Source organism: Pavona decussata, unplaced genomic scaffold (assembly GCF_977016875.1).
Source record: "Pavona decussata unplaced genomic scaffold, jaPavDecu1.1 SCAFFOLD_174, whole genome shotgun sequence".
Taxonomy (NCBI): domain Eukaryota; kingdom Metazoa; phylum Cnidaria; class Anthozoa; order Scleractinia; family Agariciidae; genus Pavona; species Pavona decussata.
This window is the reverse complement of record NW_028145585.1, coordinates 147,539-162,500: the sequence shown is the minus strand read 5'-3', so window position 1 is coordinate 162,500 and position 14,962 is coordinate 147,539. Positions and strand designations below refer to the sequence as shown.

Genomic DNA, 14,962 nt, shown 5'->3' with positions numbered 1-14,962 from the left:
TGTGAAACAGCTTCTTCTGCCGCTGAAGTCTTGGTTTCTTGGTCACCATGGGGTTTAGAAATGTCACCTGATTAACACATTTGAAAGGAAACACAAACATAGTACAGCTTAGAAGCATTCTTGAGAAAAATGCAAGCTGTGGATTAGCTCCATACAACAAGGCTTTGGTTTTTCTCTTTGACAGATTAAATATTAATCACCATGAAACAACAGGTGGGAGGTGGATTGAAAACATGCAAGATCTGCCATGACATAAAGAAGAAAGGCTAATAATAAAAATCAGTGCAATAACTATGAAAATATGAAGGTATTTGCACTTTATCTGATAAAATAGCTTGACACTGAAAAAATTAACTGGTTTTCCCTTAAAAAAAAAAACGACCTGTTTTCTTTGACAAAGTACCAGTTTGAATTCAACACCACTCAACCTTGATCCAAACAAAAATTACACCAACACTGCTAGAGACAGAACTGCTGATCAAAATAAAAAAGAAAACAACAATGAAAAAATGCTTTATTTTAAAGCAATTTCTAGGAAAAATTTTAAATTGCTAGAAACACAATTATATTTTAGGCAAAGAATGAGATCCTGGTAAATCATTGGACTAAAACAGGAAGCAGTGCCTTTCAATGTTCAAATTGCATGCACTGAGTGGATTAAATTCTGCAGCAAATTAAATGAATTAAATAGAAAATTTAACGTACAGCTTTCAAAAACAACACCTGCTTGGCTGAATGTAGAAATTTCCTTTTTAGTACTGTGAAAATATACATGCACATACTAAAATCATGATCTTCAGTTTTAGAAAAAAATGTAGACAAATTGTCAAAGGCAAATATTGATAAAAATGAGTAACACTGAACAATTTCCACGTCAAAAAATGACAAAGGTCCGAAGCGAAAAAAAAAAAGATCTGGATGAAATGAAAACATTTGTTGAGTTTATAATGAAACTTCTCCTTCTACAATGTATGGTCAAAATAGATTTATCATAATTCTATTCACTCACTCATAGTTATTGGTGAATAGCAAATAAAGAGCTTATTCTTTCCTGTGGTTTTAGAATAATTGGTGATCAAAATTCAACAAGAATGGTTTGAACAAAAGCTTAAGCCCATGAAATTAATTATTTCTGTTTCTGAGAAAGGAGGGATGCTCAAAGAATAATTCTGAAATCAGACTAAGGAGACTAAACATGCAGACTGAATCATGCCAAGACAGACAAAGAGAAAGAGAATAATCCAGCAGAGTTTGAATCAGATATACTTGAATGAATAGAATAGGGTAGCACAGCAGTTGCAACAAACTGTATGCCACAGCCCTACTTAAATAGATTCATGAGGCTTTAAAATTTTCTTCATCACCACCACCACCACCTCCTTCTTCCCGACTGGGAAATAGAGACTTTGCTTTAGCCTACCTAAATGTTGTGAATAAATTAATCCAACACAAGCAACACACAAACGATGAAATGGTAAACAATTAGCACCTTTTCGTAGAGAAGGTAAGAAATCCTTTTTATCTTCCAAGCCATCACTCGACACCTCTTGACAGCCGGGATTCTTAATTGACCATTCCATTTTTTGGTGCGAATGCAAAACTTATCCATGAATAAAGAAATCACAAATGGCTTTTCTGCCACAGCAGACTGTTTTTTGAGGATACAGCTATCCACTTGGTCAGATGCAAATTTTTCCTGTTTTGCACCCCGAGTAGTTTTCTTTCTGCTAGATCCTTGCTTCCTTTCCCCAGCCTTGTTGTTTCTGTTTCTTCTAGGTCTGACATAGGCAGCATTTCTCTGCAGTTCACGCCTTGCTTTTCTAGGCTTCACATTATTTTGAATCCTTTCACTGCGGCTGCTGCTTATTGAGGTAGCAGTCTTTGAACGCTGGTGACCTCTCACAGAAGAATCCGACCCTTTTCTCAAATATCTGTTAGAATTGCGGCTTGTGGTCCTATCTAAAGTCGAGCTCTTACCACCAGATGTTTGACCTTTCGCACTTGTCACTATTTTTATCGGCAAGCGGCTTGAAATCGAGTTTTCTAAAGCAGTACTGTGGGGTCTATTTTGAGCTTTCCCCTTCAGCTTAGACGTTTCAGGAGACCCTATATTTATGTCTCGTACGATAGCTTTAAAATTAGGAGTGCTGTTTTCTAACACTGAGCTTTTGGGTCGTTGAGTTCTTTGTACAGAGAGCACATTTTCACTTCTGGTTCTCGATCTAGAATTAACATAATTTTCCAAGGCTGTGCTCTTTGGGCGAGTCTTTAAATTTTTGTTTACTGTTTCAGCACTATGACTTATCTGGGTACTCAATCTTAGTCTTGTTGGGCTCTTAGTTGAAGAGCTAGAACAGCCAATTTGCTCAAGAGATGAAGCTTTACTTCCCTCATTTGAAGCAGATTTTATTTGAGTTCTACTTCTAGGTGAACTTGGTGATTTACTTCCATTGAGACAAATTCCATCAAGCTTGTCAACAATTTGCTCAATAGACTGCTTTCTTCCTCTGTGTTTTGGTGAACCCTGCGTAGGAGAAGCACATTGTGTAGAAAAATTTTCTGGGCTTTTCACATAGATAGTGCTATCATCAGGAGTATATTTGCCTGTTCTAAATGGTGGTGGTGAACATAAGCCAGACACAGCTTTGTCTGAACTTTCTCTTGGCCTTGAAGACAAGGCAACTGACTCTTCATTCTGAATGAAAGCACTACAAGAATAAACATCATCCTTAGGAACATATTTCCCAGTGCGAAAGGGCGGCAGCTTTTTGTTGTCCTTGCAATATTTAGTTGAATATTCGCCGGGCTGATAGCTTTTCCTGCTCATAATAGCATTCTCATTACTATTCGCACAGATGTTTTCCTTTCTTGAGGATTTCCATTCGGTCTTATCCCCGGTTTTCTCACACTTGAACACTTTCACATCATTGTAGTCATGTTTTGATAATTCCTTGCTCCATTGCTCGTAGATTTTCTCGATTTTGGGGCTGGTGATAGCAAGTCTTGTTTGAAAATGGAAGCCATTTTGATCCGTCCTCACAATATCTCCTCTATCTTGACTACAATTCATTGTACAGCTAATCTGAATTTCAATCAGCCTAAATTATTTTTTTCCATACATGGCTTTTGGTTGGGCCTCTTATTCTCACCTTTCAAATTATTAAATAATGCATTCTAAGTAACACAGTACATTTGTTCAAATGGAGATCACACAGGAAGCATGTGATGTAAAGTTTCCCCTTTGATTTGCCAGAGGAAAAAAGCAGAGAATATTCTATATGTGCTGTGAAAATGTCTGTTTCTGAATGCTTGACAACGCAAATAGAAACCAGATTTGTGTTGATTTCACCTGCACATCTTAGCTGATCAGAGATCGGAAGTCTTGGCAAATCCTGACACAACAATAATCCTGACCTGCGTTCTGTTTCACAGCCATAAACACAGGCAGAATCATGAATAAACATCACAAAGCCCAGCACAGCAGCCCTGGAAGCAGGGGAGACATTTCCAATGATTTTGTCGCATTCACAAACCAATCAAGCCATGGGTTTCACAGTAAAATCGGATTGTACCTTCTTAATTGCTTCAAAGATCTTTCATCATGTTACCAGCCAATAACAGTTCCTCACCTGCTAGAACCTGCCTAAAGGTAAGGCTTCATTGGTTCCAGCATGGAAAAAATACAAAATAAACACTCAAGAACAAGCACCTGTCATGTCTGAGAAGTATGTAAATTTCATTTGAAACTTTTCAGATTACTAACACAGTAAACAACAAGCGCCTTTTGAAAGAGCGAGCGCCATGTTTTACTCCTGACGGGCTTGAAACGATAACAGAACTTTACATATTCACACTGTCAAGGGAAACTGAATGACCTGAATTTTATTTCCTTCCAAAGGAAAAATCAATTTTCACAAGTACAATTGAGCAGATTTAAGTCAGAAGCCAGGGTTTAATTAAGTCCACTATAAATCAAACTTTTAAAAGGATATCACCTTTCTATTTTAGCACTTTTCATTTAGCTGTGGTTGTGTGGCTATCAAGTTTATGCAAATTTGCACAGAAAAGTGAATCCAAACAGGCGTGTCAAAACACAAAATTATAATATGAATACACCATAACATGGCTAGAATAATTCACTTCTGGGTGATTCAGTGAAGTATTTTATCCCCATAGAGAACTGGTTGCATAAAGATCTCCATGAAGAATTTATGGACAACAATTATTTTTTGCTGTGGAGAACAACAACTCATGTGGAATGAATACAAGGATTATCAACAATATTCATACACAGCTCAGTGAACAAAGGCTGTTTAAAACAAAGAAAACCATTGGAGTGTTAAATGTGGAAAATTTTTTCAAATTGCATAAAAATGCTGAAAGAAAGTGTTTTTGCTAAGGTACAAATTGACATGCACTTTCAAACAAGGAACATAATATTTATAAAACAAGATTGAATCACAAGTTTAGTATTTTTTCACTGCTGCAATATATATTCAGTGTTGCATGATGAAAAGTAAACATAAAACAAAGCAAGAAATATAGAAAGAGGTTTCCTGAATAAATGAATTATTGAAAAAGGTAATAAAATAGTAAATATTGAAAGATGCAAAGAGACAATTATGCTGTACACTAAATCATACACGAAGTCGCTAGAAAGAGTTCAATCATCTAATAAAATACAATCATGTTCAATTGCTGGGATTCACTGCCTTATGAAGTGCAGAAAAAAAAAATCCCATCTGTCCACAGTGTAAAATGTCATGAGCTTAATTTATAAATTTAAACAAAGATAACTTCAGAAATTAATGCTGAGTTCTAAAACCTAAAGACTGCTTCAACATTTTCAACCTGCCTTTAATAAAAGGTTTTAATTATGTCAAGTTCAATATAAAATGTTAGAGGGAAACAAAAAATTTAAAATTTTAGAATCACAGATCGGAAGATATGCAAATTCACCTGCTTGTGCGAATTTATAATATAGATCAAACCTCTTAGGCGATCAATATGTTGACAATTGGTCATAACAACAAGACAAGGGAAAACACTTTCAGCAAGCAGTAAAGAAGGCTTTATGTCAATTATGCCAAGTTCAATATCAAAATGTTAGAGTAAAACAAAATTAAAAACACAGACTTGTGAGAAGATATCTATCTGTGAATTTATTATTATTACAAAGCCTCTATGTTTACAACTGCCCACAACAGTTTCTATGCCAAATTAAAGAGAACTGAATTGTGAAAAAATATTATGAACTTAAAAACATTTCACTGGGAAAAAAAATACTGAACATTGAACAATCAAAGGTTGTTTGCTGTATGGAAACACCTGTCTATCATAGTGCTCATAAGTTTAATCACGATAAGTGCAACAAACAAGAGCTTTTCCTTGATCAATTACTCAAACAGGAGTATGCTAGTGACTGCCTGAGGCATCCTCCTCAGTTGATTGCATGAGGCAGATGAAATTCTGAACTTGTTTAATGTATGGAACATGTGCCAAATATATGTGTATTATCAGTCAAACCATCCCAAAGAGATGAACCTACTCTGGTTCCATACTCATTGTAAAAAAGTGTGGTGCTTTCCCACACATTTTCAGACTACTTGATGCTTTTCACAAACTCAAGCTGACTGAGAATTTAAAGCTACGACAAATATATTTGAGAGGGAAAATGTAGTACATGTATGTGTAGGATACTGTTCAATAAATAGCTTAAAGAGTAACAATAAACATATGTGACAGCAATGTTATCATTTGAAGTGGCAGATTAATGTCAACTAACTAAGCTACATGTATAAACAAGTAGATGGTCCCTTTCTTAGTGGGCAAAACAACACAACTGGGCCAGAAAACATTGTACCACATAACTAAGTTGCACATTGGCCTGCAATTGACATTGGTGAGAAATTACCACTTAACACATTAACTTTGCCGGGGCTACATCAGCATTATCTTGCCGCCTTTTCCACAGAAACGTTTTAAGATAATTTCTTTCTCTTGAGGTTTACTGACAGAACTCTATAGAACTCCTGGAATAACCACAGGAGCTTGAGAGGTTGAGCAAGCTAATATTTAAACATTTCAAATGACGTGCAAATTTTCTATAACTGCCTAAATTAATGTACTACGACCTTCAGGTTACTGTTACGTACAGTGGTGAAGATGAAACTGAACCTTAAATTTCACCACTATAATCACAAGACATTGCATAAAATAAGTTTAATTAATAAGAAGAACAAACCTCAGCAAACAGGCAACCTTGGGGTTCAAGAGGGACTTGGATTTGATGTCGCTGATTATCAAGAAACTCTTCAAGTCTGAGGAATGCTACTCCACAGAGTGATCGGTGATCCCGCCAGTACACCCCTACCTCCAGTTCTCTTGACTATAACACAAGATGAAAAAATGAAAATTATTCAAGTCAGCCCTGCTCCTCTCAGGGTGCTAGAGTAAAAACAAGCATTTTGAAGATGTACACAGTCAAAAGGAAGAATAATTATACGAAAAAGGGTAAACAGCATGCAACGTTCCAGATAATTTCAAAGTCAAGGAGTCAATGAATAACTTTGAGGGGGCCAATAGAAGTGGTTCTCTCCAAATCTCCTATTAAAATTTCACCATTCATGTTGTCAGGTTTTCAACCAGAGACTCCTCCTTTATCTGGAACACGGACATGCCAAATACAAATTCTGCTGGGATGAATAATGATGCTGTTGACATTGCTGATCCTAGCAGTATGCAGGATGCTGGTTACACATGAACCTAGTAAAATGATGACCTAACTTGCTCCCATTAGCTAAGTGGTTCAAAGAGCACACCCAACCGGTGTACAGAACGTCATGGATTCCATTCCCCTTCTGACATTCTTTAGTTACATATTTCTTATATTAAATTCTTATTTTCAGATCTCAACTTTGAATAACTGTGATAACGGCATAATCAGAGTTCACACAGAAACTGGGAAAGAAAATCCCATGACTTTTTATCCAAATGAGGTGAAAATGGATGACCAAGCATCATTCTACAGGGCTAGGTTTGAAGGGGTTCATTATCATATATATAACACTGTTGAATCTCTTTTAAAATAATAGTAACCCACGAGCCATGTTCATAACACCATTGAATCTCTTTTAAAATGATACAGACAGAATCATGTTCAGGTTTCTGCTTGTGGAAGGTTATCTCTCACAGGCATTGGATCTCAGCAGAGGTTGGTCTTCTGATGCTTGTACTACCAGCCATTAATTCCCCTACCTTTTCCAATTCAATATGAAACTCCTGACTCCAGCACTCTGTTCCTAATGCTTTCCATGCACTCTGTCCCACATAGCAATTATCCAACTTAAGAACTGCACAAACTTCAACTAAAACGACAAAAAAAAATCAATATAGAAAATATGTCACTAGATGGTAAATTGGTGAGAAATAAAAAAAGGGAAGAGATTAATTTTATTACATTACTTAGAAGTGGCTTGCATAAATGACGGTGTTTCCATTCCAGCGAAACTGTTCACTTAGTTATGTACATTCTTTTATTATTTTTTTTGGATCTCATTTTCTTCACATCTCAATTTATTCTAATGTATTTTCACAATCTCATTTATATATATAAGGTTACCATTCTTGCAATAATTTGCATTTGATAACGATGACATGTCGTTGCCGAAACGTCATGTTTTTATATCGCTACTGTTTATTCTAAAATGTTTTACAAAATCCTCCGTTATTAGAAGTATCAATGAATCCTCAATTAAACTTGTAATTAAAATGCACTGTCCATGCAACGGGGCAATAGCAAAATGATCTGACACCTACAGGGAGAGCTGTAATGCAACAATGGCCCATGAAAAACTGCATGACCACTCTGTATGGCCCCAGCTAAGTAAGGAGGTCGGGTAGGAGGGAATGCTGACCAGGATTGTCCAATGTTTTAACTTTACTGAAATTTTATTTAGCCACATTAAAAATATACAATTAACTGTACAGATCTGAAGAAAAATTTTTACTGTGCCTTTAAACTGTAAATTACCCCAGATGATCATGTGAGCTTTCAAAGGTTCAGGAGCTCTTTAGACATTGTGTTTCTGAATGTGATTTACGATTACTATGATCCTAGGGTGTCTGTAAAAGGAAGATGACGTGACACTTGCCTGATAAACTATCATCCAAGTTCCATTTATTGTATCCACTTTTCCTTTTGCTGGATCCTGTGCGATCACCTAGCTTGCCATCTGGGCTCACCATTGCCAGACCAATTGTTTTTCTAGGATCTCGGTTAGGAACAACTGCTAAGAGTCTATCAGCACCAATGATGTGCACCTGCAAAAAAAAAATTCAATGACAATGCTTGGTTAAAACTAGCTTAAGTTGGACAACCAAGTAAACAAATACACATCAAGATCTATCACTATATTTCAAAATGTTACCCTGCCTTTCAACAACATACCAACACTGTAAGTTCACATAAATATCTAAACCAAAGGTTGGGTTTTACTGTGACAATGGATTGCGATTGGTGAACAGCAGTCCATTTTGTTTTTGAATTTTTCCAAGGTCTAATAGTCCGCACTAAGATTGAGGGTAGTGTAAAACACAATCATTAGTAGATATTTGAAACTCTAAAACAGCATCTTTGTGTTTAGCAATCAGACAATGGAAAAAGGAAAAGACAAGTCCCAGTGTAGCCCTCTCCAATTCCATCTCATTAACATGTAACAAAGATAATTATGACTTTTAATTCCCCCCTTCCCCACAAGCAAAGTCACCATGGTTAGAAGCACTCCTAGGTAGAAGACTGGCACTCTCTATCCTGACTTTGACAGAAAAAAGAGACCCAGGTTTCACACTGGTAAAAATAAAAGTGGAATTTATTGCCCAGTAAACAGTGAGAAAACTAAAATTGAAGTACTTCTTTGTTAGCTCAAGTGTTACATGTATATTAAAAAAAACCCACAATTTTTCAACATCTAGTATCAAAAAGCCAGCAAGTCTAAGGCTATCACTAGTGCTATTCTGAAGATAGAAAGCAACTCTTAATTTGAGTTTAACAGTGAATAAAACACAAGAATCATGCAAGACGTTTTTTAGTTTATGGATGGGAAAAGGGAGGGGGAGGGAAGGGTTACTGAATAAAGTTTTATACAGAGAGGCTCTGCCCTGACATTCAAACCGTCACCCTTTATATACCTTCCATAGAAAATGGTATCCCTTTCATGTCCCTGCAGGGGAAACAATGCACCTCCTTTCGGTAGGTTAGGGCTTAAATAATACTGCCTTATTCACCATTCCAAACCCTGAAAGTAAAGGGGCAGTTTCACCTATTTTTATTTTTAGTGTCACTTTGAATAGCGAAAAACCATATTTGTATTGATTGTAACATTAAAAATAATGGTTCACGTTTGTTAACAATAACCCTACTACGGCACACAAACTGGTATCAATCATTTTTGTCTGCAGATGGCTTGGATGGAAATGGATTGCAACTTGAAAAATTTGGCCAATTTTTTCAAGTTCCTACTGTGAATTTTGGAGAAACTGCTAAAAGACTGATTATTGTTTCCTTTCCGCAGATAAATCATTTCATATTTTCCTCTCAGTGCTCTAATAAGAGCGATTTCATGTTAAAAGTTTTTTTTTTGTCAAATATTTGAGCTGTTTTGGCCAACATACAGCAAACTCTCCGCGACAGTGCCCCTTTAATCTCCATCTGTTATAAACCCTAGGGACTGGAATCCCTGAAGCGCTCCTTAACGAAAGCTCTCATGATCATGTTCCAAACAATAATAAATTAGGACAATTCTTAAATTACAGGAGAGCTTCTTGAATCTGACTTCAGGAGGAATTTATCACCTACTGTACCAGGTTAAAGAAATATTTTTAACAACCCTCCTCCCTGCGCTACTTACATCTAACTCTCCAGTGAGTGCTGCTGGTTTAGTGATGGCTGTGTACTGCTGTTTCCCTAAGCCAACAGCCTTGCGATCAGCGTATGAAGGTGGCGTGGTTATATAGTCTTTGTAAATTCCTACAGCTGCTTGTTCAGGAGAAAGTTCTCCCATAAGTCTTGTGAGTGAACATTGAAGTAAGTCTAGTTTTTGACTTGATTCATGGAATCTTCTTTCAGCCTGACAGTGAAGAATTTGAAAATAGAAATGGGGATTTCATACAAAGAAATAATTAATATAGCAATTAGTTATTTTTAGTACCGGTACTCCTCGTAATTATTTAATAACTATTTCAATAAAAAATAGCACATGTCAGAAAGATCTTGTAAGGAGAATTTCATAAAAAACAGAACCAATTGACTAGTATTTTAATTCAATTGATTCTACTTTGTTATCACATTCTTATATTGTTAATTCACAAGTCTGTCTGCACAGTATTTTTTAACAACACTACTCAAACACAGTACTGTTCTCTTTCACTCAGGTCACACCCTGTTGCTAATGCTAAGCTATGCACACAAAGCATTGATTAATCATAATCAAACCCCCAAGGAAGATATCATAAGCTAAAATCATTATGAAGTGAATTTCCAGAAGAGACCATGTCCAGAAAGCAGCTGCCATGATTTGATGAAAATGGCAGTCACCTGCAAGCAGTTCATCTGTATTTCCTAATCAATACAAGCTTCAGCATCAACACTCTGACATGTGTTGTGGTTTAAATTTTTTTTTCGGATAAAAATTTTCAAACCAGTTTAATTTTTATGCAGTATTCATGACCATACTCTGAGAAAAAGGGAAACAAAAATCAAACTGGTTTGAAAATTTTTAAACAAAAAAATTTTAATCACAGCGCATACAAAATATTTAGCCTAAGACAACTGACTGTCGACTGACTGAACATTTTAGCACTACTCACACACCTCAGCTTGCATTTGTGCTTGGCACCATGAATTTGCAAACTTTACCCTAAGTTGGCACCTAGGTTGAGAGACCACAACTTAGATGGTCTGTTTCCTAGGCTTACCAATTTTCACTTACCTCTGATAAGCCCTTCTTATCTTGCCCAGACTTGGACAGAAACTTCATCATGTTTTTTGCTCCTTGTATTACCCTAGATTCAATTTCAATGTGATGCCGAACATCCTCTATTCTTAATTCCAGAGGAGAAAGTCCTAATCCAGGTGCAGCATTCTCTTTACCGCTGGCACCACCAGTCAATACACCATCTTCCCTTCCAGTTGGCACGCCATGCTGTTGTTCTCGCAGTAATGCCATTCTAATAATTTCGATCTTTGTTCTCGAGTCCTCCAGCATTTGTTGAGCTTCAGCAATAAGTTTACTGTCTTTTTTCTTGGATCCACTAGCACTGTACATTGCTAACATGTTTTCAGCACCCTGCTTGACTTTCATTTCCACAGCTATTTGCTTTTTTAAGGATTCAATCCTACTGCTACCTGTGTCATTTGACACACCGTCTGTCTTGTCTGGAGAAACTGCTTCATCATTTTCAGCTGTAGGACAAAAAATCAAGATACGAATAAGAGAAATGGCTGACAACAAGTGTTACAACACAGACATAGGAAATTGAATGTACTGAAGAGTCCTTCAAGCTGCAACAGTCCAAGTCACTCGAAGTCAACACAAACAGCAATATTTTCCACCGTAAAAACGTCAACCACCACACCATTTGAGCCCCCTCCCTATTGCTCCTTGTGTATGCAGAGCTTCAACTATCAACATTCTAATTGCGCCCACCCCCCCTCCCCCCCGCCCTCACTTTCTCGTAAGTCACCCTTATCTTACTCTAAGCTATATACAGGAAAATGTGTAGTAGCACTAACAACATAGTGCCAGAACAACTACCTGTGTTTAACAAGTTAGCATGACATTTTCAAGGCTAATGATATTGCACGTACCAGTTGTATCAATTGTGCAAATATGCACAAACCCTTGAATGTGAGGCAACCTGCATATTATAGTACTTTTTGGAAATGCCTTTGGCTGCTTTAAATAAAAAAACTATTGGAATAATCTCAGCTTTTATGACATCTTTTGCACTTTTCAGATTGAAGAAACAATCCCCTGTGAGTAATTTGCATGAGCGAATGGGGGTGCTATAAAATTTAAGCACCCTTCCTTGAGCTCCCAAAATTAAGAGTCCCTGAAAGCAGTGTTCAAAATGAGAGAGGGGTCCCAGGTCAAAAATCCCAAAAAAGGTGGCTTCCTGACTCGACAAAATGAATGGAAGATCTGGAGAGAATCACAGCTATTGACCTCTCAACATTTTTCTTGACTCTCTGACTTTGCCAAGTTATCTCCAACACTGTAACAGTAGATCTAAAATTTACTTAAAGTTTTACTTCCCTCTTAGGGCTAATAACCAGAAGGAATTTAGAGGCCTAACGTTCTTGGACAAGCAAGTCTGCATCATCCAATAATAATGTCTACTAGAAACTGCAGTCTTATTAACAGATTAGTAATCAAATACAGGTCAATTGCCAAATATCAGTAATGTCTTTCTCAAACCTGGATGATAATTTAGTAGCTGCAAATTAAATCACAAGAATGTAGATGATTCCATGAAACAAAATACATCTATGGACTAACTCAATAAATATTATTTCATAATTCAATGAAACGGTTGTGTCTGCTGTCTACTTTTATCCTGTATAAATTTTATAATCCACCTGTATCACAAAGACTAACTAAACAGCTGTGTGTTGTTCAACTAACAAAACCTAGCCTGTAATATCACTTCATGTAAACTCTATTAATTATATTTATAACTAAAAGGTCCAATACTGTCTGTTTCCATTACACACAGCAGACCTTGACTCCCATATACGAACAAATCCATCAAAACTAAACTGCATTTAATTTTAAAATGCAAGCAAATTATTTGAAATGAAAAATAAAGCAAGTGAATTATTTTGTTTCTGCACTGTGCTTGGTTGCACCTGTTATAGCAATGAAGAAATTAAAGCGCAGGACAAATATTTTAATTTCAATCAGTTTAAAGAATAACACCACACAATACAAGCTAGGAATAAATCTCTTGATCAATCAAATCCAAATTATGCATCACTAAAATGTTCATCATGTCCTATTACTAAATTAAGTCTTGCGGAAACTTAATTAACAATAGACTCGAGGCGATCAACACTGATTTACAAACTTCAAGGACATAAAGTATATCAGTTCATTCCTGGCTCGATCACAGTAGGATGAAAAGAACGGAAAGAAAAGCTTGTCACAAGAACCAAGTTCAACAAAAGCTTTTCCTTAGATCAAAATGTAAACAATCCTTCGTTGTTGTCACAAACACAGGCAAAAAAAAAGATTCAAATATTAACCTACTTGAAAGCGACGAAACGACAACTTAGAAGCCTAAAAATCCGTCAGATAACTGAAGTAAACGCTTAGAAAACAACAGAAAGTTTGCCTTTTAAGAACAGCTTACAGCGACAAGTACATGAAAAATCATCAGTCCCAGAGGGTGACGATTTTTAAACACTTAAACATTGTTTAAGTGTATGCTGCTATATGCACCAACTAGCATAATCGCTACCGAGTAATTATCGCTTGTACGCAGTAGTTTCAGGTTAACGAAATATATGAAACTCTAATTCGGTGCTTTTTTATTCAAAGGAAAGTCAACGCTTGTTGCTGGAACGCCAAACGAAATTTTTCTAGAACTTCAAAATTACAGAAACTTCGAAATGACAAGCAAGGTTAGAATCAACGGCGTTGTCAAATGTAACATACTATATTTGCTAGGGATAGCGATATATAAAACTGATCATACTGTACGTTCTTCAAAAATGAAATGATCGCATGAGTCTGATTTGGAGAGAAATACATGCGGAACATACACGCCAAGAGACCAAGCTACACTAAGAAATTAAATGCGGGTAAAAAAATTTGGATATGTCCCACATGCCACGATCAGTCACAAATGAGAGAGATGCCTCAACCTGGCCACAAAATGCCAACCATTAATGATAGAGATAAAAAGTAAACTATTTAGTCCAAGTCCTTGAGTTTAAAACCTCTAAATGACTGGTACTTGGAGACAGTGCCATTAGTTCTGGCAAATGTTTTTTCATCCTGTCAATAGAAGTCCACATAAGCTTGCATGCACAAGTTAGTATCTTTAATAACGTGAAATCGACAAAGCGCTGCCTCGTTAGCTAGCAAAACAATTGCGACAGGCTATCTAATCAAAGTGTATCTTTATCTAAAGTTATCTAAAACAATTTAAATACTCACAGGGCATATCCTCTGACACTCTAGCATTGAGGTCTTGCAATTCATCGTGCAGATCTTGAAGTTTAGCGGTGGCCTCTTTCAAAATCGAGTTACATTGAGCGAGAGTTTTCTTATCGGTAGCTACTTTTTTCAAATTTTCGGCCCCTTCTTTTAGTTTGAGCTGCTTCCGAATTTCGTTTTTTATTGCCTCCTTGGACTGTTCAAGGTCTGTCTTTAGAAGCGTCTCGGAGCCAGCTCTTTTCATTTTGGCGTGGGGGTCGTCATTTCGGCTTGTTCGTCTGGTTCGTCCATCATACTGCAAAATTTAAAGTTCAGCATATCAATAAACTTCAGATTATATACATGGGAAATTTGCGTGGTTCTCGATTACTGTTACGACGATCTTACCATTATGACTCCTCCCTGCTGCATTCTACACCGATGAAGTAGAACAAACCGCGGCAAATCCGCAACAGTCTTCGCCAAAGTTTTTGAACTCAAGCATGACCGGCCATAGCCATAGTCGGAAAAGCCAAAGTAAACAACGACCCAACCACTTGGAGACCCAACTACGGCCGATTAAACTTCACCAGGGAAAGGGCCAAACTTTTATCCTTGATATAGTGAATTTATGACGCCCGAATGAGCTACAGAAAACGAAAAATTGACTAAAACAGAACAGAAGTTCTTCAAAATCTCGCAAAAGACAGGTCCGATAACAACCAAAGAAGCTTGTTCGCAGCTCGAATAGGCCACTGGGACGG

The 14,962-nt window shown here is 36.7% G+C and overlaps 1 protein-coding gene across 2 annotated transcripts in view; it reads right to left on the bottom strand.

Annotated features, from left to right (window-relative positions):
• Positions 1-14,931, bottom strand: part of LOC146463808 (serine/threonine-protein kinase N2-like) — a 27,687-nt gene extending 12,756 nt beyond the window's left edge. Inside the window, exons 1-8 of one of the 2 annotated variants that reach the window (XM_085083991.1) lie at positions 14,607-14,931; positions 14,220-14,514; positions 10,989-11,461; positions 9,909-10,127; positions 8,154-8,322; positions 7,258-7,367; positions 6,245-6,388; positions 1-67 (exon numbers count right to left, since the gene is read on the bottom strand). The exon at positions 1-67 is cut by the window's left edge and continues 9 nt beyond it. In XM_085083991.1, the coding sequence (XP_084940117.1) occupies positions 1-67; positions 6,245-6,388; positions 7,258-7,367; positions 8,154-8,322; positions 9,909-10,127; positions 10,989-11,461; positions 14,220-14,514; positions 14,607-14,630 (1,501 nt within the window). In that variant the 5' untranslated portion in view covers positions 14,631-14,931. Of the gene's footprint in view, positions 68-1,489; positions 4,418-6,244; positions 6,389-7,257; positions 7,368-8,153; positions 8,323-9,908; positions 10,128-10,988; positions 11,462-14,219; positions 14,515-14,606 lie in introns of those variants that run through there. The other variant, XM_085083990.1, reaches the window with a different exon arrangement.
• Between the last annotated feature and the right edge of the window lie 31 nt (positions 14,932-14,962).